Here is a 26367-nt window from a genome sequence, read left to right on the forward strand (position 1 = left end):
CAAGGTAGAATTCTTGCCCCAGCATCCTTGGGGTGAACACATGCTGCCGGGTCGGGTACCACTAGATCGGTGGGTGCACGGACGGGCCGAGAGCTGCCTTGGGTCCTCAGCTGCCCCCCTGCGGGGCACTCGGTCCTCTCCCCCTTCCCCGCTTCTCCCAGAGCCCAGGCCCCTGGCAGACAGTGTATCTCCTATTCCTCAATATCAGGCCAGAGCCTGGAATGAGACTCCGGGAGAAACGTTTTTGAAGTGTGCTGTCCCTTCTTGTGGGGTCTTTGGGTGAACACACAGGCGGGCTGGGGGGGGCATCGCCCGGGCCTCGCTTTTCCCTCACCGTCTCCATGAGGCTGCCAAGTCACTGCACTTGCGACTCTGTCGCTGCCTGGAGAAGAGATTGTCCACTTCATTTTTCCAGCCCGGGTTTGTCTCTTCTCTGACTTCCAGTGGACTTGGCTTTGTATAATATGTCTCTTTCACGGTGAGACACATTCCTGCAGACTGGCTCAAATGGGAGCGAGTTTAGGCGGACTCCAAATGTGGGGATTCTCTTCCAGACATGAATAAGCCTCCTCTTTCAGGGTCACTGGAGGATGAATCACTCGGCAATATGTTGAGCCACATAGGAGCCTGAGAATCAATCTGTTCATTTATTTACTCAGCAAATATTTATTGAATGTCTACTACATGCCAGGTAGTGCTCAAGGTGCTGGGCCACAGTAATGAACAAATTTTCATTCTAGCGGCAGCAGGAGGTGGGGGGGGGGGCAGACAATAAGCACAAGCATGAGGGGACACTTAGCACCGTCAAGAAGGAAATCAACAGGAAGCTATAATGGGGGCGACAGTCGGGTGAGGGTGGGGGCTCTACTCCAGTCAGGCCGCTCAGAGAAGGCCTTGAATTTAGACTAAGGTCTGATGAATTGGGAAGAACCGGCCACGGGCAGACGTGGGGGGAGGGTGTTCGAGGCTAAGGGAACAGCCAGTGCAAAGGCCCTGAGGTAGGAGCAAACTCAGCCTGTTGAAGGACCGTCACGGAGGTCCAGGTGGCTGGACCAAAGTTGGGGCGCTGAAGCTGGTGACGTGGGCAAAGACCAGATCATGCAGGGTTTTGTAGGCGGGGATGAGGCGCTTGGATTTTAGTCTAAACATACCTGAGGATCGTTACGTTTCAGGGCGGAGGGACCACCTTCAAGATGATCTCTTCCAAGAACCGAAACTAGAGAAGAGGAATTTGCCAAAAGTCACCCAGCCATTGGTGGGAGAATATTAATAAAAGCTGATATTTATTGAATGCTCGCTGCATGCTTTGGACGTCCCTCACTCAATCCTTCCAACAGCCCGGTGAGGTGCGTGACGTCCTTAGTCCCATTTACAGATGAAGAAACTGAGGCCCGGAGAACTCCCTAACTTCCCTTCCATGACCGAGGGAGTGCCAGGGCCAGGATGTAACCCCAGACAGTCTGGCTCCAGGGCTTACAGCCCTGTGTCACAGTGACCCCACTCGAGGAACAGCACAGAAAGACGACCTGAAAAGTACTCGTTTGGCTTAAAACAAAAACAAAAAACAAAACAAAACAAAAACACCAAAAAACCCCCAAACGCTGACTCAAAGAAGGCTTGCATGTTTTAATCCAGGACTTCCAGACTCCTCTCTTGTATGACTCAGTCACTCCTTGGCCAGAGAGAGAGGTGGTCTGGGTGGGGGGGTGCAGATGGGGAGCCACAGCTGAGCTGACGTTTCTGTCGGGTTGGACCAGAGGCTGGGGGTTCAGGGCAGAGGGGGGCGAGTGAGACCCGAGAAGGGAAAGCTGGTGTCTGTAGCCCCTGACGAGGGGAGGGGGCTTTGTGTCTTTGTTCGAAGACTGGGGGTGGGGGGTGAGGAGGGGAGAGGAGAAGAGGGTGTGGCTCTCGGTCCGGAATCCTGCTCGCTAACGTACCTCGCCTCTGATCTCTCCATGGCTTCCTCGGGGTTCCCGGTGTGGACATGGTAATTGGAGACAAATTTAGCGTGTTTCGGGCCATCAGGCCTCTCTTCAGGCAGCGTGCTTGCTGTGCGGTAGATAGGTCTGTTTTTAATTTCCAGTGATGCGAGAAATACAGAATGACTTGCTTCTTAATTTAGAATCCTGAGAGGCACTGTCTTGTTTTGTTTTCGAGCCTGTGCCACATGTCTAATTCTCCCTCTCTGGGCTCACCATGTGATTCCACAACGTGGCCCTGTCCGTGGGTGTCCACGGCGTGCTGGGCACAGAAGGTCTCCTGTCCGGCTGGGGGCGCCCCAGCTTGGGTCGGAAAGAGAGACGTGGGGCTCCTTTTTCGTCACGTGCTGGAGATGCCGTCCCCTCTGTTTGGGACGGGGCGGTCCAGGTACCGGTGGTCCGACCAGCGGAGCCCTCCCCGCGCTGAGCAGGACGCAGCGGTCGCTCTGGGCCAGGAGGGTAATTTGAGCTGGAGCAGAGGCGGTGTGGGCAGCAGAGCATCTCTTGGTCAGGGGGATGGGGATGGTCTGGAGAAGTTGTAGCCACTCAACCCCCTCCTGTGGGGCTCTCCTCCCTTCTAGTGTCGCTTACCCGTTGAGCAACAGCATGGCATCATCGTAGGCGCTATAGGTGGCTCAGTGAACAAGACAGACAGGTTGCTGATGATGTAGTTGGAGGAGGCAGAAAAAAGCAAATAAATACACCGTGCGAGGTCAGTTAGCGGTAAGTGGCTGACGTAACGTAAAGCGGTCTGGGCGAACGAAGAGTGCGGAGGGTGTGGGGCACCGTACTGGGGTGGGCCGTGGGGACGAGGAGAGGCTTGAACGAAGTGAGGTGCGGGCCCTGTGGGTCTGGGGGAAGAACCTGCCAGACAAAGGCCACAATAAGTGTTGTGACCCTGAGGCAGGAGGGCTCGTTGGAACACAGCAAGGCCAGTGTGGCTGGAGCGGAGGGAATAAGGAGGGTGGGCTGGGGATGGTGAAGACGGGACCAGATCATCCAGGATCTTCTGAGTCCCGGGAGAGACATCGGCTTGTTGATCTGAGTAAGACGTTGGCTGTCGGTGGGGAGCCGGGGAAAGGGGGGTGCGGGTGGTGTTGAGCCGGGGAACAGGATCTCTGTTCTGGCTGGTGTGTGGAGATGACACGGGGGGAGGGGGAGGGGGAGGGGAGGGAGGGCGGGGATGGATGGAAGCAGGAAGGAGGCTACTGCACCAGTCCAGGCAGGAGACCGTAGAAGCTGAGACCCGGGAGCGGTGGTGATAGGGCTGGTGAGAAGCAGTTAGATTTCGGGTGGATTTTGAGCGTTGAGTCACCAAGACTTGTTACTCGCCTGGATGTGGCGTGTGGTTTGCTTCTCTCTTGGTTTGTAGGCCCCATACCCCGAACCCCAAGGGAACCTGCTGGTGCTTGGGCCTTCCTCTTCCTTCGCTGAAGGGTCCCACCTTGGACTCCTACCCCCGAGGTTCCCGTGGGTGGGTCCTGGGTCTTTACTTGGCATGCAGGACGGGATGGGGCGTGCCTCTATGCCTTGATGGCTTCAGGGTTTCTTCCTTGTGGCCTTTAAAAGAAAGGTCAAGATTCACAAAGAGAAAAGCGGGGGGGGGGGGGGTGTCTTCTTTCTTTGAAAGAATGTTTTGGCCTTATTTAAAAAAATTTTTTTTAACGTTTATTCGTTTTTGAGAGAGAGACAGAGGGTGAGCAGAGCAGGGGAAGAGAGAGAGGGAGACACAGAATCCGAAGCAGGTTCCAGGCTCCAAGCTGTCAGCACAGAGCCCGACGCGGGGCTCGAACTCCTGGACCGCGAGATCATGACCTGGGGCAAAGTCAGATGCCCCAACTGACTGAGCCAGCCAGGTGCCCTGGCCTTATTTTTTTTACATTATACATTCAGAAAATAATTTTTCTGTTGAGTCGTAATCATTGTAATAGGTTCAGGGGAGCTACAACCACGGGCCCCTGGGACAATAGAACTTCTCCCTGGGAATGATCAAAATCCAGTGGACATTTTAAAAAATAGCGTCTGATTCTATTTTTATTTTAAATTTTATTTTGGATACACACACACACACACACACACACACACACACAGAGTCCCCACCCTCACACTTTCATAACAGAAATAGATATATTCGTTCTGACTATTGATGGTACATTTTGGAGATGATTTTATATCTGGGTATGAAGCGCTTCCTTAGAGTTGCCCAGGTTGTGCACTGTACAATGCCAATGGATGCCCTTCATAGTCATTGTCATGCCAGTTCCTAGGATACTCATTCTTCACCGTAACAGCCTTATACTGCGTAACATATTACTACCAAGCTAACCAGCCCTCTTTTGATTGGGCCCAGTCTTTTGCTATTTTAAAGAGTGCTGCGTTGAATAACCCTGTCCTTTGTTTTTTTCTGCACATCTGCCAGGGTATCCTCCGGCCAGCCCACTCACTAGCAGTAGAATTACATCTTTAATTTTGGAAGATAACCACAAAATCGTCTGCCACGGATTTGTCGGCACCGCATTTCTGCGGGCTCTGTTCTTAGGTTTATGTATTTCAAGCAGGGTCACCACCTGGGCGGCGCCCTTGTTCTGTCTGTGGTGTCAGGGCACGTAGAGCAGATGAAGGAGGCCAGACCCGGATCCGAATCCCTGCTCTGCTGCCCGCGTGCCGGGGAGGGGGCTGCTCACGTCTCTGAGTTTAGCTTCCTCGTCTGTAAAAGGGCAGCTGCATAGTTCATGGAACTTTACAGGGACGGGAGCGGGGAGACCAGCAGTGATGGATGGGGCAACGAATTCTATCTGGTACTGGTGGTAAACACAGTGAAGGAGGTGGTTGCTGAGGGGCCCTGCCCCACCTGGGGAGCAAGGAAAGACTTCCGTGGGAGTTAAGATTGGAGCCACACTCTGCAGTGTGACCAGGAGTTAACTAGGACAGAGGTGGGGGTGGGGGGAGATCGTTCCCGACGATCAGACGCAGGGAAGATCCTGTAAGGGGCCGGGGCGCACGGCGGGGAGGGGCCGGGCCACGCGCGGCATCGCGGCCAGTGGGAGCAGGAGAGACTGATGGCCAACTGAAGTGTCTAAAAGGTCATCCTGGCTGCAGGGTGGACGATGGTGGGTGGGGACTGGAGGGGAAGGTGGGCGTTGGGACGAGGGAGGAGGCGATGGAGGGAGAGAGTGCACTTTAGGCAATGGAATTGACAGGACTTTGAGGTGGAGCCTGTATGAGAGAGAGGGATTAGGATTTAGGGTCAGGATTAGAAACCCGGGAATTAGCATTTCTAGCGAAGTTAATGTGTGCTCCCTAGATGGGTACGGAGTGCTTGTTGGGTTGCCTGAGGCGAGAGCAAAACCATGGTCTGGTTTGCCTGGTGTGTGTGTGTGTGTGTGTGTGTGTGTGTGTAGGTCTGGGGGGGGGGTCTGTGTCTGGGGGAGGGGGTTGGGGGGCAGGCAAGTTCCACACTCTTCGCATCCCAAAATAAAGGCGGAATTTGGGATGCGTGCACATTTGTAAAGATCTTCTCCCCACATGCCTGTGGGGGAGTCGCAAGAAAACACCCTTAGGCGCTTTTCTGTTCTTTCAGAGTGAAGTCTTTGAGGACGGTACCAATTTCCTAATATTCCAAATTCAACAACAAAAGAAGCTACTTAACATTGTTAAAGTTTGATTTTGGTAAAATTCAAAACAGTTTCTTTGGCCGGTTGCCATGTTGAAAATCAGTCCCACGTTTTGGACGCGGTGGCAGTTGTCCATCTGAGAGTGTTTAAAAAGCTCTGAGCGGAGTCGATAGAAAAATCGTTTTCAAGGAAATGTCCTCTCCGAGCGCTCGCTGCAGCGCTCATAGCAGGGGAGAGTTAGAGTGAGCTCACTGCCCAGCTGGGGGGCGGGGGGGGGGGGTGGAGGTCAAAGCTGTGGCCTGGAATAGGACGGAAACGCCAGGGCGAGGCAGGTGGGGCGGGGGTGGGGGCAGAGTTTAAGGCCGCACTCTCTCCCGGGCGCCTGCCTCGAATTTAGACAGTCCTCAGAACCAGGCCTTCCTTAAATCACGTGACCCTGTGCCCAGGCACCTGACCCGGTCCTGCTAGTCTGAGCCCTGGATACCATGCGGCCCTTTGAGATCGCCTCATTAGACAAGATTCAGTGACGAGTGACAAGGGGACATGGTCACCCTGTATTGTTAAGTGGAAATAGCACGTAAGATAGAACCCCAGATATGTGGGCCTAGAGGAAACGTCTGGAAGGAATACATTAAAAGGCTTGCTTATTTTGAGGGAGTATTTCCTTTGTAACTTACGCAGTTTTCGTATGGTCTGTTTCTCCGACCATGATTGAGCTGTCATTCACTTTTCCTTTGTCTTGTTGTAAGGTTAATATCAACAAAGATCGGTGTCCTTTTATCTGTGCACCGGGGCAGTTAAACTGCTGTTGGGAGCGGGAAGAACTTGAATTTGGCAGGGGGTGGGGTGGGTGGGAGGCAGGGTCTGATGAGCCCTCCCTGTGAACATGTGCACCTCTGAGGAGTGGACACCGATGTTCCCCTCTGGGTCCTTTTTGCTGAGCTGGGGGGGGGGTGCCCCTGCCTGTCTTGAAATGCCTCCTCTGGGTTCCGGGAGACTTGGCCTTTTCCTGAGTTAAGAGGCAGGTATGACACAGAGGAAGCCGATAAGGCCACATCCCTGGGGTTCCACCCGGTGGCTTTGGGGCTGTAGGGTTTTGAGGAGGTCCCTCAATCCCGCCGAGCCTCAGCTTTCTCGTCCAAAAAAGGAGGAACCCTGCTTTCCTGCTGTGCAGATTCCACCAGCTATGCCACTCCCTACCCGCGTCTCAAACCTCACGATGTGCCCTAGAGACGTCCCTTCTTCCTGGAACCCTGTCAGCCTCCTGGGAAGTGACAAGAAGCAGAACTTTCGCTCTCCCCTCGGCTGCAGGAAACGGAGCCTCTTGTGCTTTGGAGACCGGCTGACCTTGAGCTTCTAGGTTGCAGCAGGTGTCTGCTAAGGCCGGAAGGTGATTTCTGCTTGCCCGGGCCCCTGGGAAGACCTTACCTTTGGAGAAGCCTGGAAAGAGGCCTCGTGACCGAAGTCTCCCTAAAATGGGGACCACAGGGTGCAGGGGGCCTTAGGGGCCGATCATGCCATCCCAAGACACGAAGCGCTCTTGGCGAGACCCAAATCGCTCAGTTTTTTGGAGAAGCAAGTAAGTGGCTACGCGCCCTTCTTACCAAACCTCCAGATTGCTGGCAGGACTGTCCCGAATGAGCACGCGGGGCCCTGGGCACCTGCTGGTCCTTCTCGGGGAGGGGAGGGTGGAGGTCCGAGGGTGGAGGGGAAGCGTTCTTCTCATTTCATGCGAGGTGGCGAGCTTTCTTCCCTGGGCCCTGCCTCCTTCCAGCTCGCACGTCAGAGGGGCTGTTAGCCCGCAGAGAAGACTGGAATTAATGCCCAGGTTTACCACCCACAAGCATGTTTCGGGTTGTTTTCCACTTTACCGGGCTTTCGCAGACAACCTTTACCTTTCCATTCAGCTCTGTAGTACTACCTTTGTGTTCTGAGTCATCCTCCTCCGGTGACCAGGAAGATTCTCGGTTCACGGGCACCCTACAGAAGTCATCTTACTTTGTCTTTGAAAGAGCCCTGGGGAGTGGGAGGTGGTGTCCCTGTTTTACGGGAGCATTTGAAACTCAGAGGGGCGGAGCCAGTGCTCCAAAGTCACACAGCTTTTCAGAAACCGAGGCAGGATTGAAATTCAGCTGTGACCGACCCAGGGTGAAATCCTTTCTTCTTTCTCCCGAGTCCAGAGCCCTCTCCGGTGTCACCTGGGAGAGGGGGCCTCTCAGTGAGGTGGGCGCCCATCTGTTTGCACCGCAGTAGCTGGTGCGACCCAACCAGGGGGAGCTCTGGAATGCAGAGACGTCCTTCTTGAAGGAGTGGGTTTCTTCCTCCACAAAGGAGAAACATTGTTTGTGCTGAATTTTCTGATGCCCTTCTTTCTCTCCTTCCATCCCCCTCTTGCTCCCCCAACACCCTTGATGTCACAGTTGAGCCCTTACTTGTGTTTCCTGACGTGCATTTCTGCCCTGTAGTCCTAGACCCCAGAGCAGCTGTAGACCCAGGTGGCAGGGACACGGAGCATGTGTCGGTTAAGGGGGTGGCCTGAGAGCCCGGAATCCACATCCTAACTCCGTCCTATGCTAGCTGTGTTAACTGGGACAGATCGCTGGTCTTGCACAAGCCTCGGTGGGTCCGGCCTACACAGAGCTGTGACGCACGTAAATCATCGAACTCGGTGCTGGGCTTGTGGGAAGTATGACTGAGCTGACGCGTCGTCGTTGATGGTGACTACGAATCCAGTATGTTCACGATCACGCTGAACACGGTAAACAAAGTTCCTGCTACCAAGATGCATGGACCTCGTGTTTCGGTGGGGGAGAGAGATACTAAGCAAACAACTAACAAAACAAGAAAACCTCGGGTGGTAATGAAGTCATTGTGCCAGTGGTGTGGTAGTGAGCCTTGAACATCCCGTTCTCTGGGGGGAAAAAGAAAAAAGAGCCTCGATTTGTAGCATTGGCCAGTTTTGGGGGTATCGGTATCCCTCCTGTGGGGGGCTTCAAGTGACCAAAGTGGCACCCACGGACTCTTAAAATTCCTAAAAATTTAACAAGTGGGTCTTGTAAGGCCCCCAGACCTGGCTTCAGCCTTGGGTGTAAGTGCATAATGTGGTTCGGGAAGGATCTGAAGAGCTCTGAAGATGAACTGTACCAGCAGGAGGGCGTTCTAGGCAGAGGAGGGCTGTGCAAGAGCCCTGAGGTTGGAGAGAGCTGGGTGTGCTGCAGGAGCAGAAGGTGGTTGGTTTTGGCAGGACTCAGTGGGGTGGACGGAGAAGTGACATTCTAAGGCCACAGGAAGTCTTTGGAGGGTTGTAAGCGGGGGGGTGTCTGTGTCTGATTTGCACTTTTTTTTTTTTTTTTTTTTTTTTTAAAAAGGCTCTTGGGCTATTTTGGGAAAGGCCAGCAAGAGACCAGTTAGGGGAAGTCGTTATCGCCCCGGGGAGACGCCTGGATGCTGGGACTGGTGTGCCCGAAACGGGAGAGGTTGAACTGGCTGGATTCAGGTAGAATTGTAGGGATGTGACACAATTTTTTTTAAGTATATTTACTTTTATTTATTGTGAAAGAGAGAGAGAGAGAGCACGCACATGCACAAGAGGGGCAGAGAGAGGATGAGAGAGAGAATCCCAAGCAGGTTGCACACTGCCAGTGCAGAGCCCTACGCGGGGCTGGAACTCACGAACCCGTGAGATGGTGACTTGAGCCGAAACCAAGAGTTGGACGCTGAACCGACGGAGCCAGCCAGGTGCCCCCAGGGGTGGGACAGGTTTTATCTTCAGGGCTGTTTACCATGAATACACCCAGGCTGCTGCAATTTCTGTTCTGTCCTGGGGAGGAGGAAGGGACTGAGACCATCGGGGCTCACTCTCTGTCCTACCTACTTTTCCTTCTCCACCCAGCGGGATGCTGTGTTTACCGCCTCCTGATCAATCCAGGAGAGGAGGTGAGGAAATCTGTTTATCTTGGGTCCAAATGTAAAGCAACACCAACAAAAACAAATCTCTTCTCAACTCGGACCTCCTTCCTTTGATTTGTGCAGAACAGGACCCTGTTCTGCAGTTGGCATGGGGGAGAAAGACGAGAGGTTCTGACTTGGATTTCCGTCTTTGCCCTTGGGCAACTCTTGGGTGTGTATGACACACGGAAATGCTCTGGGTGTCGGCCTGGCAGCTTATGAAAAAAGATGTCACCTGGCTCTGCTCCACTCCCAGCCTGTCTCTGTATGGTTTTTAGAAGGACACGAGAGGACTCCCGTCTTTCCGGAACCGTGCCGTCCAGTAGAACTTTTCTTGACGACGGACGTGTTCTGTATCTGTGCCGTCCATCGCCGTGGCCACTAGCTATCTGTGGCCACCGAGCACTGGAAATGGGGCCAGCATGACTGAGAAACTGAATTTTCCATTTTATTTAATTTTTGTATTTATTGTGTTGGACACCGCAATTCTGGACCATATGTCGCCCTCCATTGCCTTGGAGACTTTGTTTTTTGGCAGTTGATTGGAGATCCTAGTTTTTTTTTTTTAATTATTTTAAGTTTATTTATGTTAAGAGAGAGAGTGAGCTGGGAAGGGACAGAGCGAGAGAAGGAGAGAGGATCCCAATCTGACAGCACAGAGCCCGACGCAGGGCTCGAACCCGTGAACCATGAGATCGTGACCTGAGCCAAAGTCGGACGCTTAACCAACTGAGCCACTCAGGCACCCCTAGCCTGGACAATTTATATTACTCAGAAGCCTATTGCTGTAATTAATTCTTTATATTTCATTTGTTTTAGTAGGCATTTTTGTGCATGACTCCTGACCGCACGATTTTTTTTCTAGGGTGCGTAGTGAGAAATGGAATTACCAGGTCACAGGGCATATGTAGTTTTAATTTTTAATTGAAATAGTTATACCAGGTTATGTTCCCGTCAGCTGCGTGAGAGAGTGCCTGTGTGCCGTCTGTAAAACACGTGATTGTATCAAATACCAACATGCATGCCATTCTAATAGGCAAAAAAATGGTATCCCAAGGTAATTTGCATTTTCCCGTTTACAAGTCAAATCGAACATCTTTTCCAAGCTAATGACCATTTGTTTATCGGTGAGTTGCCTGTTCAAATTTCTTGCTCATTTTTCTGTTGGATAGTTTTGTCAATTCATTCAGCAAATGGGTACTGGAATACCTGCCATGTGCCAAGCCTTATTCTGGGTGCCAGGGATGTTGTGGCAAGTAAAATAAACAGACACACCTGCCCTCAGAGAGGTGATAGTCCAGTTGTAGGAGAAGGACCTAAGCAAAAGGAATTGAGAAGCTATGTAATGATGTTAGATGGGATAAAAAGAAGGAAGAGCAGATAGAGAAGAAGGAAGGAGATAGTCCTACCCGCTGGGGGTAAGACTCAGTTTTAAACAGGATGGCCAGGACTCTTGTCCTTTACTTATTCATTTGTAGGCATTCTTTATGTATTCTGTGTACTAATCCTTTGCCCGTTCTGTGTCGCACACATTTTCCTCCAGTCTTTAATTTTCTTTTGACTCAGATGATGGCACTTTAGCCTTGCTCTTTATTTTTTTTTAATTAAAAAAAAAAAATCTAACTTGTTGATTAGAATATATTCATGTAAAAAGCGTAAGTTTTTTCTTCTGATCTTCCCAAGCAACCCGTGTCAAGAGCTCTGGTTTATCTTTGCTGATTATTTTTTTGTCCTCACCACCATGTGACACTCTCCCCGCCACGCTGCTGGCAGCTGAGCACTGGCAGTTTCCGGCTGTTTCTCCATAAATACAGTTTTGATCTCCTACCTTCTCACGGTCGCAAAGGCTCCATTTTGGAGAGGTTCTCCGTGATTCATTGTTTGAGCAGCCCTTCTGGCGGGACACCAGGGTTCCTCCTAGGTCTCCTTTCCTCCAGGTGATGGGGCAGTCCTGCACTCCTTCTGCTGCCCAGGAGCTTCTCAGATTTTTGAGGGACTATACCCACCAGCACCCTGCATGCTAGAGGTGTGTAATATTTTGATTTTGTTTTCTCCCCCACAGCTCCATGGCTACATGGAAAACAAGCCCCTCGGGCTTCAGATCTTCATTGGGACAGCTGACGAGCGGATCCTTAAGCCCCACGCCTTCTACCAGGTGCACCGCATCACGGGAAAAACCGTCACCACCACCAGCTACGAGAAGATCGTAGGCAACACCAAAGTCCTGGAGATCCCTCTGGAGCCAAAGAACAACATGAGGGCGACGTAAGGGCTTGGGGGCCGAGGGTGGTGGGTCTTTATGGGGAAGTGAGGGGGACCCAGGGGCAGGGATTTGGTAGCGGGGACTCTCTGGAGTTGAGTTGGTGGAAGGAGTCGTGGATGGTGGTTCCCACTCTGCGATGGCTCCATAGAGATTTGTTTGAAAAGTTTCTATTTCGAAAGCTTTATGTCTAAATACTTTTCTTGTGTGCTGGGAGAAAGACTACCTATGCGTCTTTGGATTAGGTTACTTGGGATGAGGCTAAGTTGATTTACGTGTCAGAATGTATTTGGCCTAAAGAAAATTTTTAAAGACGCAGATAGGTTGAAACTCACAAAGGAATAGGCGTGTAGCTCAAATTTGGGAAACGTTGCACCCGTGCACTGGAGTTAAAAAAAAAAAAAATCTCTTTATTAGAAAATAACCTTAACTTCCAAACGGTGAGAATTTTACAGAGGACCCTGTCTGCCGTTCGCTCGGCTTTGCCGATTGTGAACATTTTCCACATTTGCTTTATCACTTCCTTTGCTCCTCGGTTTTTCCTGAACTGTTAGACACGGTGACTCTTTACCTTTACATAGTTGAGCGTGAATTTCCTCAGGACTAGAATGCCTAGGTTCTTTGGTGACCACAGTACCTTTGTCAAATTAAAGATGTTTAACGCTGATCCACCCCTCTTACCTATCGAAGAGTCTCCAATCAGTTTTGCCAGTTGCATACTTGAGTTTGTCAGACGCTTTTGAGAGTAGAGAAACTGGCATGAAAAAGTTCCCTAGGGAGGTACTTTCCACCGGGGAATTTCTCCAGTGACTTTGTGAGTGTTTGACCCCCATCTGGGCAGTCCGTTCCTGGCTGGAATCCTGATCGGCGGATTGCAATCCGCTCTCCCCGCCCCCGCCCACCTCCCCGTCTGTGGCTGGCGGTGGAACCGTTTTGGTTAACTGACTTAGGTGGTTTTGTGGGTGATCTTGCCTGTTCACCGAGATGGTCAGTTCTAAGTGGGGTTCTCAACCTCCTCGCAGCATTGACTGTGCGGGGATCCTGAAGCTGAGGAACGCGGACATCGAGCTGCGGAAAGGCGAGACGGACATCGGCAGGAAGAACACGCGGGTGCGGCTGGTTTTCCGGGTGCACATTCCAGAGGCCAGCGGGAGGATCATCTCCCTGCAGACTGCATCCAACCCCATCGAATGCTGTAAGTTGGGCGCTGGGCAGCGTCGGCCTTCGCCGCGTATACTGAACGTGACCTTCCGCCCCGGGCAAGGTGCTCAGCAAGAATGCGCAGGACCCGCAGGGGTCGACAGGGGGCCCGAGATGACCAGAGGGCCCAGACCCAGAGCACATTGAACGACTTCTCTCAGCTCTCATTTGCTTGTGGAAGGTTTTGTGGCCTCACAGGAAATGAAAAAATAATACAGCTAACGAGTAGCCTCCGGCTTTGTTTAGAGGATTCGAAAACGTATAAATGTTTTGGTCGTAAAAAAGGTAGATGCAGTTGGAGTGAGTTTACTGTACCTAGTGTCCTCTTTTCCTTTCCCTTAGCCTCTCAGTGGTTCTCGCTGACCGAGCGGTGACTCTGCTGGTCAAGATGCTGAACGCCCAGCAATCAGTAGCTCCTTGAATATTACGGAGGTTCTAGGCCACAGCTGATGCTCGTTTTACAGAAGAGGAGGGGGAGAGATGAGGGGTTGGCCACCCCGGGCCAGCAGGGCTGGGATTGGGACAGGAGCTTTGGCACGCACGACTGTGCCCCGCCCCGCCCCCCCAGCCCCTGCTGTCACCCTCGGCCCATCCGTGCCTATTCACTGAGAATCTGCCCACTGTGTCCAAACCAAAATGCAGAGGAACTTCAGAATCTCGTGTGCAGTGGCCGAGATCTGCCGTGTGGAAGGGCTCTGAGCAGAAACGCGGCTCAGTTCTCATCGGGCTTTGAAAGAAGAAGGCGCTTTGGGCTCATTCACGGGTACTTGAGGCAAGTTGCATGATTGGTTTTTGCAGTTAGAGCTGGCCAAGCTTCTCGTCGGCTCAGTGTTTGAGAGTTTAGAAATCATTCGTCCAAGCACAGAGAAGAAAACAGTAAACGTTGTTGCAGAAACAAAAGCCGTTTATGTTATTTCTGTGTTCTTCGAAGAGTAGTTTTTATGGTGTTCCGATCATGTTCCGTATGCAATTATGTTTCGGGATTCTGTTTCCTTTTTACTGGGCATTTTACCCTAACTGTGTGCCACAAAACTCAGTTGCCTAGAGAGGCCGGGGAGGTCACACGGATAAGTGGAGATGCAGCCAGCAGAGAGTGGTGGGGACCAGGGACCAGGAAGGCACATTCCCCACCTGAATGGGCCTGCCTTCTACAACTCCAGCCGGCATTTCCATGTGGGCAGGGAGACTCGGAGGTGGCCGGATCCCCTGGCTTTTTAAGATACACCCCCAATGTCCTGATTTTTAAAAAGCAGCAACAAATCCAAAATACTGTGTGGATTAGAGAAAATCTTCATGTGGCTTTGATTAATCAGAGGGAGTCTTAATCAGACACTAATGAGTAAAGGAAAAGCATGAATATCTTAGGCAGAAAGGGTTGGGGAAGACCGGCCCTCAGGATTTCATTTATTGATTAAAATTTTTTTTCACGTTTATTTATTTTTGAGAGAGAGAGAGAGAGAGAGAGAGCACGCGCAGAGGAGGGGCAGAGAGAGAGGGGGACCCAGAATCTGAAGCAGGCTCCAGGCTCTGAGCTGGCAACACAGAGCCGATGTGGGGATTGAACTCACGAGCTGTGAGATCCTGACCTGAGCCGAAGTCGGACGGTGAACCGACTGAGCCACCCAGGCGCCCCTGGCCCTCGGGGTTAAAAGCCAGTGAGGAGAGACTGTGGGCCCTCTTGGGGGGAGAAGCCAGAACTTGGTCTTGGTCGGTCTTTGGAAAAAAGATGAAGGGGCCCTGGGATTTCCTCCAGCCGCGGGAGTCACGATGTGGATCGGGCCGCACACGGTGCTGAGTCTCTGCTCTGACGTTAGAAGAGAAAGACCCAACAGCACACAGCAAGGGAAAACAAGTGTTGAAAACCATGTCAGAAACATGGGAGTTCCCCTCCTCTACCCAGCAGACCCCACCCCTGTCCCCTGAGCGCTGGGCACAGTGGCTGCCCCACTACGGTGATGGTCCTGAACATCTCGAGGTGTTTTGGGAAGGAAACCCGGGCTCTTCCTCAGTAATTTGGGGGATTTTGAGAAGATGAGGTCTCCTTTTTCTGGCAAATGACTCACTCGACACGACGGGGCTGTGGTTCGTAGCAAGGTGGGGAGCAGGCGGCCTCAGGAGGGACCACACGCCAGAGTCCCTGTTCCTCTCCGTCTCCGGGTCCCTCGGGTCAGCGCATGTCATGTTGATCTGAGAGCTGAAGGATCAGCGCTGAACCACCAGCAAGATCTTCAGGGTGTCATGAAGTCATTTGAACCTTGAACATGGGCTTTTTTTTTTCTCTGCATTTGGCTGATTCAACTACCTCCTTTTGACAGATAAGGAAACAGACTCTCTTGCTAAAGTGATTCACTCACTTTTTTACTCAGTAGAGCGAGGGTCTCCAGCTTTCTGGTTCTGTGAGATACCTTCTTATGGTTTCTAGAACACCTACGTTCCTTGCAGGGCCAGACTGAACAACCAGCTGGCCACACGCTCTCTCACCCAGAATCTTCCGTCCTTTTTATTGCCACCTCTGTTCTCTTTTCCAAGACTGGTGCCTGATCGTTAATATAAATATTTATTGACTAATGGGCTTACTATTAGAGATTCAGTAAATATTGACGACTAGTCCGTACGTAGCACATAGTGATGATCCTTCGGGAGATATTCAATAAATATTTATTGACTAGTTGACTTTTGTATATGCCCCCTGGGGAGGGTGAGCTGGTAAGAAAAACATTCAGTGGACTCATACTTATTGGCAAGGCTACCTTACTTTGGAGGTGCTGATTATATAACGTCTTGGGGAATCAAGGATGAGTTCTCAGATTCTAGCGAAAACAGGACAAACCCTGGAGGCCACTCTTGGGAAAGTAGGCCAATTTGCTAGACTTGTAGATTCCTTACGTTGATGCATAGCACGCCGGAGGTCAAACCTCACCTTTGCATAGACGGGTGCTGTGTGTGTTTCTCTTTCCACGAGACGTTCAGTATTGCCAAGGAGATGCTCTCAGTCCCCTCCCTGATTGTCAGCAGAGCCGATTTCGAAGCTTCTCCAGTCCGCCTGGCTCTGGGTGCCGTCCCCAACCCTTCCCAGTCCTGACGGATAACCGGGTCTCCCCGGCTTCTCTGGGAACGTGGGAGAGTTCAGGAGGGAACACGCTTGTCTTCCCCGACGACAGACATCTAACTCTGCTCTCAGGGTTCTGGAGGCCAGAGGCCAGAGCCCAGAATCCAGGTGACCGTCAGATTGTTCCTAATGGAGACTCTGAAGGGGGGATGTTCCAGGCCCCTCTCCTAGCGACTGGCAACGGCCGGCAGGCACTCTTGACTTTCCTTGGCTTGTGGGTCCGTGACTCCAGTCTCTGCCTCCTGTTCACGTGACCCTGTTGTCTGTGTGTCCTTCTCTGTCTCTTATGAGGACACTGTCACTGGGCTCAGGGCCCCCGCTAATCCTGCACAATCCACCCTCCAGTTTTACCTTATTTGTGCCTTCAGAGATCGTATTTCCAAATACAGCCATGTTTGAGGTTCTGGGTGCCTGGGGCTTTGTTCAACCCATGACCCCTGCTCCTCAGCTACATTTCTTGACGTCTCAGTCGCCTCTGGCCCTCAGTTCCCAAATCCACTGGGCTCTTTCTCTGTCCTCTCTCTTGGCTTTTGCCCACACTGTCACCTCCATCCAGAACGCTGGTTCTCAAACTTGGTCGCATGCTGGCACCACCTGGGGAGTTATTAAAAAACAAAACAGAAACCCCCCCCCAATGTGTTGCCCGAATCCCACCCCAAAGATGGCAAGTCCCTTGGTCTGTGGTGGGGTCTGTGCATGGAGAGTTTTTGGAGGTCATCCGGTGATTCTGATGTGCTGGGAAGCGTGGGGCCCGCTCACCTTGCCCCCTCCGGTCCCTCGGTTGGCTCCTCCTTATCCAAGGTTGCTGTGTCCATGGCCCCTCAGGGAGGACGCACGCCCCCGACCCCACAAGGTACAGGTCCCCCGCTCTGTGCTGACAACCCAATTTACTCCTTGGTCTCTCTCCTGTAAGGACAGAGACCAGAAGGCATCAGCCAGGGCCTGGCACATAGCACCTATCTCTAAAATGTTTGTTTAAAACAAAAATAGTGAACGCCAGCCTCTCCAGGCTGCCCAGTGCAAGAAGAAGGTGATGAGGAAGCAGAAGGGGGCTGTCAGCAGGTGCGAAGGCCTTGTCCCATGAGCGTCTCTCTGGGAATCTCCTCCCTGCCCCTCTCTGTTCTTCGAGAGAACACCCAAGGCGGTTTTCCACCAAGTCCTGCCCACTCCCGGCACAGAATAGGAATCCACTTTGCTCCTTGTGTAGGCACTGGGGCGTGGGTGCATGGTGTAGACCAGAAAGTGGGTTTTCTCACATGCTCTTTTCAGCGCCTCCCTTCTCGTGACATAACTGTGTGTCACCGGGCTCTAATTGAGATACAACAAATGACACAGAGCGTGCGTCTTCAGTTCAGTGATTTTCAACAATTCAACGGACCTGCGTAACCACCGCTCACAAGGAGACGCGGGACATTTCCTTCCCTCCAGGAAGGGCCCTCACACCCCATCAGCCGGTGCCGCCCCCCCATCCCCACATACAGGCAACCACCGTTCTGATTTCTATCGCCAGAGATTAGCTTTCCCTGTTCTAGAACCTCACACCATGGCATTGGACAGCGTGTACTTTGTGTCTGGCTGGTTTCGCCCAGCCAGTGGGCGAAAGCTCGGTGCTTTTGAGAGCCATTGCTCTTATCACGTGATTCTGGCTGCTGTGAACCTTCTGATCCAAATGCTTTCACTGCCCTTGGGTGAACACCCGGGAATGGAATGGCCGGTTCACGGGGAAAGGTTATGCTCCAGTCTGTGTATTTTCCAAACCATAAATTGATTTACTCTGAGCCAGAGTGCATGAGAGCTCCATCTGCCCCACGTCCTTACTGGTGTTGGCTTCTGCCCGTCTTTTCTACCGGGAGCCGCTCCGGGAGCGGAAAGGGGACCTCCTCGTGCATGATTTGCACTTCCCCAGTGGCTCACGATGCTGAGTGCTGGCGTGTGCACCTGCTGGCTGTCCCGGTGTCTTCTTTGCTGAACTGTCTGTGCACAGCTTTTGCCCTCTTGTGATGGGGTCAATCCTCTTGTTATTATTAATACGTGTCAGTTGTTCATGCGTTCTGGGTAGGAGCCTTTTGTCCGATGTGTGTAGGATGAATATTTTCCCCCGTCCACGCTTGGGCGTCAGTATTTTATTTTGACTAAATCCCAATGTATCATTTTCTTTTCTTTTGGGATTAGTGCTCTTTGCATTCCCCCAATAAATTTCTACCGGTCTGAAGGAAGCAAAGGTATCCTTTTGCGTTTTCTTCTAGAAGCTTTTTGATGCTGGGTTTTAGGTTTAGGGATGCACTCCATCTCGGGCTAATTTTGGTGTCAGGGGTGAGTAGGGTCGGGGTCCGTCATTCACCACCCCCAGATTGGCCCACCTCGGATGCCCTTTCCTGGAAGCAAGCACTTGGACAACCCGACCGTGTTCCCCTCCCTCGCCAGCTTTCCTTCTCTGCCCCGCTTGACTCTTGTAGGTCTGGCTTGGGAGACGGGCGATCACACGGCACTGCTTCGTGAAAATCTTAGAAGCAGCGGGACCAGACTGGCATATTGCCTCCTTTGTCGTGAAGCAGGGCTGCTTACCTCGTTCACCTGCTTCTGCCAGAGGCCGAGAGGACCTCCATAATTCTTGTGGGCGTCTTAACGTGGATTCTTCCACTGAAAACGCATCTGGAGCGCATGATACGCTTTTCTAGGCACTGGGGATAAGATAAAACAGTGGTCAAGACAAAAGTCCCGGTCCTCGTGCAGGCCACATTCTAGCGAGGAAAACCCACCCTAAATAATGAAAACCATCATTTTCAACAGTGAAGTGTGATGACGAAAATAACCAGGACTATGCGTTGGTGACTTGGGGGGAGGGCTGAGCAGCAGCAGCCTTGGGTGTGCTGAGCAGGGGAGACTTCCTGGAGGAGGTGGCATATTAATCTGAACCTGAGCGGTGGGGGAGCATGGCCCAGCTGGAGGATACAGTAAGTGCAAGGGCCCTGAGGCAGAGATAAGTTCCACATCTTCAGGGAAAAAAAGGGCAGCTGGGGAGGCTATGTGGAGTGAATACGGATCAGAAGTCTGAGATGAAGCTGGGGACTTGGACTTTGTTCAAAGTGACATGGGAAGGCTTGAGTTCTAAGTAGGGGGCTGACACAGTGGGATGCATATTCCAAAACTTGTTTAGCGCGGTCCCTGGCACATAGTAGATGCTCATACATGCTTGAAGACCAAATGAAGGAAGGAAGGAGACCACAGGGACCCGGCAGAGAAGAGGTGAAGGAAGAGGAACAGTGACCACAGTCAGCTGCTGTGCGTCAGGCACCTTCTGTGTTGCCCCCGAATCATCATAAAAACACTGAGCTCAGTGGCCGTTCCCGTTTTACAGTCGGGAAAACGGAAGCACGGAGAAGTTAAATAAGTTGCCCGGGGTCACACAGCTAGTAAGGGACCAAACCAGCCGTGACCTCCACATCGTGCTGGATCTCGGGACGCCCAAGGTTGAGGTAGGTCACGAGTGACAGATTAATTTGGGCTGGAACTGAAAGTTTGGCCTCGTGTCGTGTAAGCCAGAGACCAGCCCGGCGACCCTCCGAGGGCTCCGCGTGCCTTCCCCGCGGCGCTGTAGCAGTAAATCGTGGGCGACATTCGGGCATCGGGCGGAGGGTGGCTAGGCCAGGCCTTTGTCAGCCCCCTGCCCTCCAAGGAGACTTTTGAGCAAGGACTGAGAAGCCACGTTTCCGGCAACGTTGAAGCCTGTGTGACGGGGAGAAGCCGGCTAGGGTAGTGCTGAGGTGTGGGCCTGGGTTCAAGGAAACGCCTCTGCCACTTACGGGCTCTTTGGTCCCAGGAAGTCACTTACCACTCTGTGCCTCAGCTTCCTCATCTGTAAAATGGGGACAGTAACACTGGGTGTCTCTCGGCTCCCGTCGGGGCCAGACGAACGTGTGTACACATGGCAGGTGCCAGCCGAGGTCACCACAGGCCAACCCAGCGCCTGTCTCATGGGGTGTCTCACACCTGCTGGCTGCCCTCCCCACCGCTTTACAAAGCGGCCTTGCCTGGGCCTCTCACGGCCGCTCTGTGCCTGCCAAGGTTAACAAACACCAATTGTTTCAGGCGTGCCGGCCCCAAGCACACGCCCTGCTGCTGAGACGGGACCTGGAAAGTGACCTGGCCGGAGGAGCGCGTGGGCCAGGGGGTGCGTGCAGGAGACCTGGGCGCGGGGGTGGGAACGCAGGAGCCGGGTGGCTTCTCCGCTGATTGAAGACAGAGCGTCTGGCCCTTCACCGGGCCGGTCACACAGGTGCGGGGAAGGCATCACCCCCCCCCCCCCCCCCAACCGAAGGCCTGCGGCGCCCCTGACCCTCGCGTGTCGGAACTTGGCTCCACGGTGAGGCTCGCCTCGCGGACTGGCTCGGCTGGTGCACTCAGTAACATTGCTGGATTGGCACCTGCCAGCGAGTGTCGGGGGCCCGGAACGCCCCCCTCGTGGAGCTCCTGTTCTAGGGGGTTGAGGTTCGGAAGAGTTTTGGGGTTTGCTGCGGCCGCGCGGTTGGCAAGGAGAAGGGCAGAGCTGGGGGTGACACCCGTGTCCTTTCCCCCGTCCAGGCCGCCTGGGTCCATCGGTGACCGGGACACTCGTCCAGCTCACGGAGAGGCCTGCAGCTCTCGGGGAGGGTCTTGTATGGAGACACGTGGGAATGTCCCCGCTAGCACATTGGAAAAGGATAGTAATTGAGCAAGAAAGTAGCTCCCGCGATGGCCCACGAGCTTTGTGGGTTCGATGAGCTGAGATACACCAGCCCTTCAGGGCACACGTCACTGTCCCATACTCCAGGTGAGAAAGCTGAGGCCCCCTGAGGCCTGGAGTTAGAAGGTGGTCACGTGCACGGCGGACCCCGTGTATTTGTGCCCACGGTACCCCACTCCTGTGGTGTGAGTGCCGACAGGACCCTCACAGAGGCGGACCCCACACGCAGGGAGCATTGGGGTCTGCTGTCCCACCTCCCACTTCCCAGGGAAGACCGGGGAACATCCGGGGCAGGGGCCGAGGGGCCTGAGGGGCCGGTCTCCGGCCAGGTCTGAGTCAGCACCTTATTCTGAGCCGGGCCGGAATACATCAGCCAACGACGGTGGCCTGATGGAGACACAGAACAGTGTGCAGCAGCCAGAGCACTGTGGCCAGGGGTGGTCAGGGCTTCGGCCAGGACGAGGCTTCCGGGAGGCCCCTCCTTGCCTGGGCTGGCTGGCAGCTTTCCCACGGGGAAGCCTTTACCGAAAAGGGGCCTCTCAGGGTAGTGGAATCCCACAGTCTAGCTTGCATTCGTGTAACTCATTTAATCTGCAAACAGCCCCATGAGGCTGGTACTCTGATTATGCCCATTTTATAGATGAGAAAAGAGAGACAGAGAGATTACGGGACTTGCCCACGGTCCCAAAGCTCGGAGGTCACCGAGCTGGGCTTTGGACTTAGGCAGCAGCCTTTTACCCACGGCCCCAAATTGCCTCTTCACGTGTGTTATAATAAACAAAAATGTACACGTGAAGTGCTTGGAAACCCAGGCGCTCTCTATGGCAGCTGTAATTATTTGCTATTATTAGCAGAATCCACCTACTTTGCGGCATCAGATTTCTCTGTCCAGCCTCTCCTGCCTGTCTCCTGAGGTTTTTCGGGCAGATCGTAATTCTTGGCCACACACCCCAGTGACGGGGCGGATCCTAGACAGGCAGGCAGAAATGTTCCGTTTCCAGGCTGACTCGGGCAGACCCCGCAGGACCCCACGCCGGTGAGAATTTCCCCTCACCGCTTTGCCGCTCCGCATCAGCCACTGTTGCCGGTAAAAGCAAACACCCAAACTGGTTAAACCAACAGTACCCTGTTGATTCAGAGCTCATAAAACCCAGGAGCCCCAAGCCCCTTTATGACGTGCCAGAATCTGGGGGCAGGAGGGAGGCCTGGGGAAGTCTCTTGGTGAGGGCCACCTAGAAGCTTGAGCTGGAACAGGGGGCCTAGACTTCACCCACAGGCGAGAGCAGGGCCCTCGGGATGGCTTTAAAATGGTGGCCCCTGGTCTGGGGGGAGAACAGTGCAGGGTAACTGGTTTGGGTGGTTTAGAGTCTCTAACGGTGGAAAGGCTGAAGGAGAGTCAGGGGGCTGCTGATGGGGGCTGGTGTGGGCCCGGGCTTCCTGAGAGCCCTCCCACAGGTCCTGGGTGGTGTCGGTCCAATTAGCAGCCATAGGTGTGAGAAGTTGCATCAGAGAGAGAGGAAGAAGCAGACCCCAGGAGGGTAGTTTTGGTTGCTGTTTGCCTCTCTTCAGTTCCTCTTTCGGAGGCTAATTGGCTTTGTTTGCTTTGCTTCTGGGCTCTCTGAGGATGCAGGGGCATTCCCTGAAGGAGGTCCCCTTGCCCGGATGTGGCCTCTTCAGAGTCAAAGTTGGCTCTTAAACAAATGTGGGCAACAAGTCACCTGGAAAGATTGTTCACATGCAAATTCTAGGAGCTCCGGGTGCAGTGGGTTGAGGGGTGGCTTGCGGAGCTGCATGTTGATTAAGCACCTCCTCCAACCAGGTGACCTGGGGACCTTACTTGGAGACACTTTGGCAGTGAAGGTTGGGAAATCCTAGCTAATGGTTCAGGATCCACCAAGACCAGCGGCGCCCAGAGCACACGGACCGTGTAAACACATGGGACGTGGTCGGCACACATTTGGCGAAATACTGACTGTAAGGCGGCCACACTTAGCCAGTGCCTGGCGCGTGGGATGTACTCGAGAAACTACAGGCTTTAGCGTCGGTGACCTTGCTGGCTGAAATTTACCGAGGCAGAGACGCTTCGTGTGCGTTCTCCCATGGATGCCTCGGGACGGCCTGGGAGGGGGGTCTGGGAACAGTTGCACTTTACAGGTGGGGAGCCAGGTTTGGAGAAGCCCACGCGAGGGTCACTCGAGCGAGGACCGAGGACCGCCCAACGCTCTAGCCCGCACCCAAGCTGGGGCCGCCCCTGGATGGAGCTGAGTAGCCTAGGATTTGTTTCTCAGTCCCTCAAGTGTCGTGAACAGTGCCTCCCTCGGTGCTCCAGCAGGGCCGTCATGTAAGGGTCTGTTACGATAACAGATGAGGAAATGTTTTGAAAACGGCTGGGCAAGAAAGAGCGGCAGTTTGGAAGCTAACAGTGTTAAAGAATAGTTTCTCGAATGGTTACTGTGCGCTAGGCCCTGGCTGAGAGCTTTTGTTTTATACTCGATGGTCTTGTGTTTGTCCTGTTTTGTCCTGTTGTGTCGTGGTAAAATACACCTAACACAGTTTACCATTGAGCCCGCCGTAAGGACTACAGTTCTGGGGTGTGGGGGACACTCACGAGGTGGCGTTACCACCAGCCGTATGGGTATGGAGCCTGTCCACCACCCCAAAAAGGAACCCCAGACTCCTGGGCTCCCCCGTCCGTTTTCCTTCTCAATGGATGCCCTTATTCTGAGCGTTGTGAATATGGAGCATAGAACAGTTGTCCTTTGGTGTCGGGCCCTTCATTTGGCATAATGTTCTCAAGGTTCGTCTGTGGTGTAGCCTGTATTCCTTCTCATGGCTGAATCGTCCTTCCGTATGGGTATACCACGCGTCGGCCATCCATCCGTCCATGGACGGATATCTGGGTTATGGACATGAGTCATTTTCCCAGGTCTGTCCTGACTGCGTCCATGTTGACATGTAGTATGTTGTCTCGTACTGTTTGTAGCAGACCTGTGAGGGCAGGTACTCTTAGGCGGCATCTGTGACCCAGAGAGGTGAAGTCACTTGCCCAGGGACGCACAGAACGGAGGTGACAGGAGGCAAACCCTGGAAACCAGGGCTTTCTGACCCCAGAGCCTAAGCAGCAGGAAACCAGAATTCTCCTTTGGTTCCCAGGGTCCTGCATCATCCTGCCATGATGGTGCTGTGGATCAGACCTTGTGGGGCCCATTGGAAGCCTTAAGGATTCTTTAAAAAAAAAAAAAAATGTAGGCTGGGGTCCTCCCCTCCGACCATTGGAGTCCGTGGTTCTCATCCAAGGGCGATTTGGGGCCCCTCCTTCCCAGGGGCCATCCAGCTCTATATCTAGGGGTAATTCCGTGTGTCAACTGGGAGGGGTGCAGCTGGCATCCAGTGGAGGCCAGGGATGCAGCTAAACATCCCGCAGTGCACAGGACAGCCCCACAGCAAACACGGGTCCAGCCCACAGGTCAGTAGTGCCCAGGCTGAGAACCCCTGCTCTACAATCAGGGCCTGGGTGTCCGTACTTTCTAAACTTCCTGGCTCGTTCTAATGCGCCCCCAGAGCTAAGAGTGCCTCTTGGTCAGTGCACAACGATCACATGGATTCCTTATTACACTGAGCCCTTCCTTGGGTTCAGGAGGTCTGGGGTGGGGCCCATAGCCCTGCGTTTCTAACAAGCTCACGGTGACTCTTGGGGTTCCCACTTGGGGTTCAGGACTGGAGAGGAGGCGAAAGAAAGTACAGGGAGCTGGGCTGGACTCTCGTCATCCTCTCTCTTTAAACTTCTGTTTAAAAAGAGTGTTTTCCTTCAGATAAGGAGAAGGGGTGGGAAATGCAAATGCGGCAGAGGGAGAAAAAGTTGGTTGGTCAAAACCGCAAGGCTTTGCAGGAGAAGCAGTCCGTTGTGTTCACAGCAATGCTCAGTGATTCACAGAGCAGCCGTCCGGGCCAGCTTCCCACCCAGCGCCGAGAGTCACGGCCACGGCCAGTCTCCGGCCCGGCTGGCTGCGAGCCCTTGGCTGGCTTGCCCAGGAGTGATGACTCAGGCTTTCCACCTGCAGAATGGGAGGGATGGCTCTAGCCCCCCATTCCTGGTGGGGGGGGGCACCCATTCCTGGGGCCCGAAGCCCCCAGCTGCCCCCCAGGCCCATCAGAGGCAGATCTTAAAAGTCGGGACCTGCTTTTCCAGGCGATACAACTGGTGTCTTCACTGCTCATAAATCTCCATTTGTGGCAGCTCAATTAGGAAGTCCTACGAAACTCCTATACTGAAAGAAGGGATTAATGACCCAGCCCATGTGGGAGAAATTAGCAGCTTCTGCAGAGAGGCCTTTTGAATGTATGCTCTGAACCGACAGCCCCTGGGCTCAGCACTGGCTGGCTGGTCCCTGGGCTGAGCCAGGGATGGGGTGAAACCGACAGGGGATCATTGTGAGTCATTGGGTTGCACTTTCAAGGTGAAGTGTCTGGGAGCATCTGGCGGGTCCACCGTAGACTCCTGAAATGTTGCCAGTTGCACGGTTGCTCCTGAAGGAGCGGGTTTCGGGATGGAGGGAGGGGCGTGCTCGCCACCTGGAGGTCCAGGCCGGCCAGGAGGGAAGGGTTAGGTTTGGGCCCCCAGGCCTCATGCGGCTGCTGCCCGCCCCAGCTCCCGGATGGGGAGGTCCTCGGGCCCCTGGCACGGAAAGGGCTGGCCCTCCGCCCGGTTCTTGGGCTTGGGAGGAACGCCAGGAGCTCAGGCTGACTCATAAGGGGAGGGCCGGCCTCGTCAGCCCACGCTGCTAAGGCGAGGCCCGGGCAGATGAGTCCCTCTCGCTGACTGGGATGTGTTTCTCACCCTGTGCAGGGAAGGGGGCTGGAGAGGGTCTTGGTTCTTCCCTGCAGCCTGCGTTCCAGAACAATCAGTGGCCGGCTGCAGTGACTAAGGACTGGGGCCTCTGGAGCTGGACAAACCATCTTCTGAGGCCCAGACCTAAGTTTAACCACACACCCTGACCTGACTTCTCTTAGCTTTAGTTTTCTCCCCAGGCAAATGTGAATAATTTTAATACTTCCTTCCTCAGAAAGTTGCTGTGAGCATATATCATTGTGACTCAACACTCAGCATAGACCTGTTCTGTTTCTTCATCTTTCATTCATTATAGATACAGATGAGGATCTAGATATAGAGAGACTTCCGTGTACGTACATATTAAGATATATTGAGGTATATCCATATCTGTGTCCATCCATCCATTCATCCATCCTTCCATTTGTCCCTCCATCCACCCATCCACCCACCCATCCATCCATCCACCCATCCATCCATCCATCCATCCATCCATCTGTCCATCCATCCATTCATCCTTCCATCCGTCCATTTGTCCGTCCATCTATCCATTCATCCATCCATCCGTCCGTCCATCCGTCCGTCCATCCATCCATCCATCCGTCCATCCATCCATTCATCCTTCCATCCGTCCATTTGTCTGTCCATCTATCCATTCATCTATCCATCCATCCATCCATCCATCCATCCGTCCATCCATCCATTC

The 26367-nt window shown here is 53.3% G+C and overlaps 1 protein-coding gene across 9 annotated transcripts in view; it reads left to right on the forward strand.

The window, feature by feature from the left end:
• Positions 1-26367, forward strand: part of NFATC2 (nuclear factor of activated T cells 2) — a 158261-nt gene that overhangs the window by 69466 nt on the left and 62428 nt on the right. For all 9 annotated transcript variants that reach the window (XM_027046638.2, XM_027046640.2, XM_027046635.2 and 6 more), the window contains exons 4-5: positions 11604-11806; positions 12824-12996. In XM_027046638.2, the coding sequence (XP_026902439.1) occupies positions 11604-11806; positions 12824-12996 (376 nt within the window). The remainder of the gene's footprint in view (positions 1-11603; positions 11807-12823; positions 12997-26367) is intronic.

Source organism: Acinonyx jubatus, chromosome A3 (assembly GCF_027475565.1).
Source record: "Acinonyx jubatus isolate Ajub_Pintada_27869175 chromosome A3, VMU_Ajub_asm_v1.0, whole genome shotgun sequence".
Lineage (NCBI taxonomy): Eukaryota > Metazoa > Chordata > Mammalia > Carnivora > Felidae > Acinonyx > Acinonyx jubatus.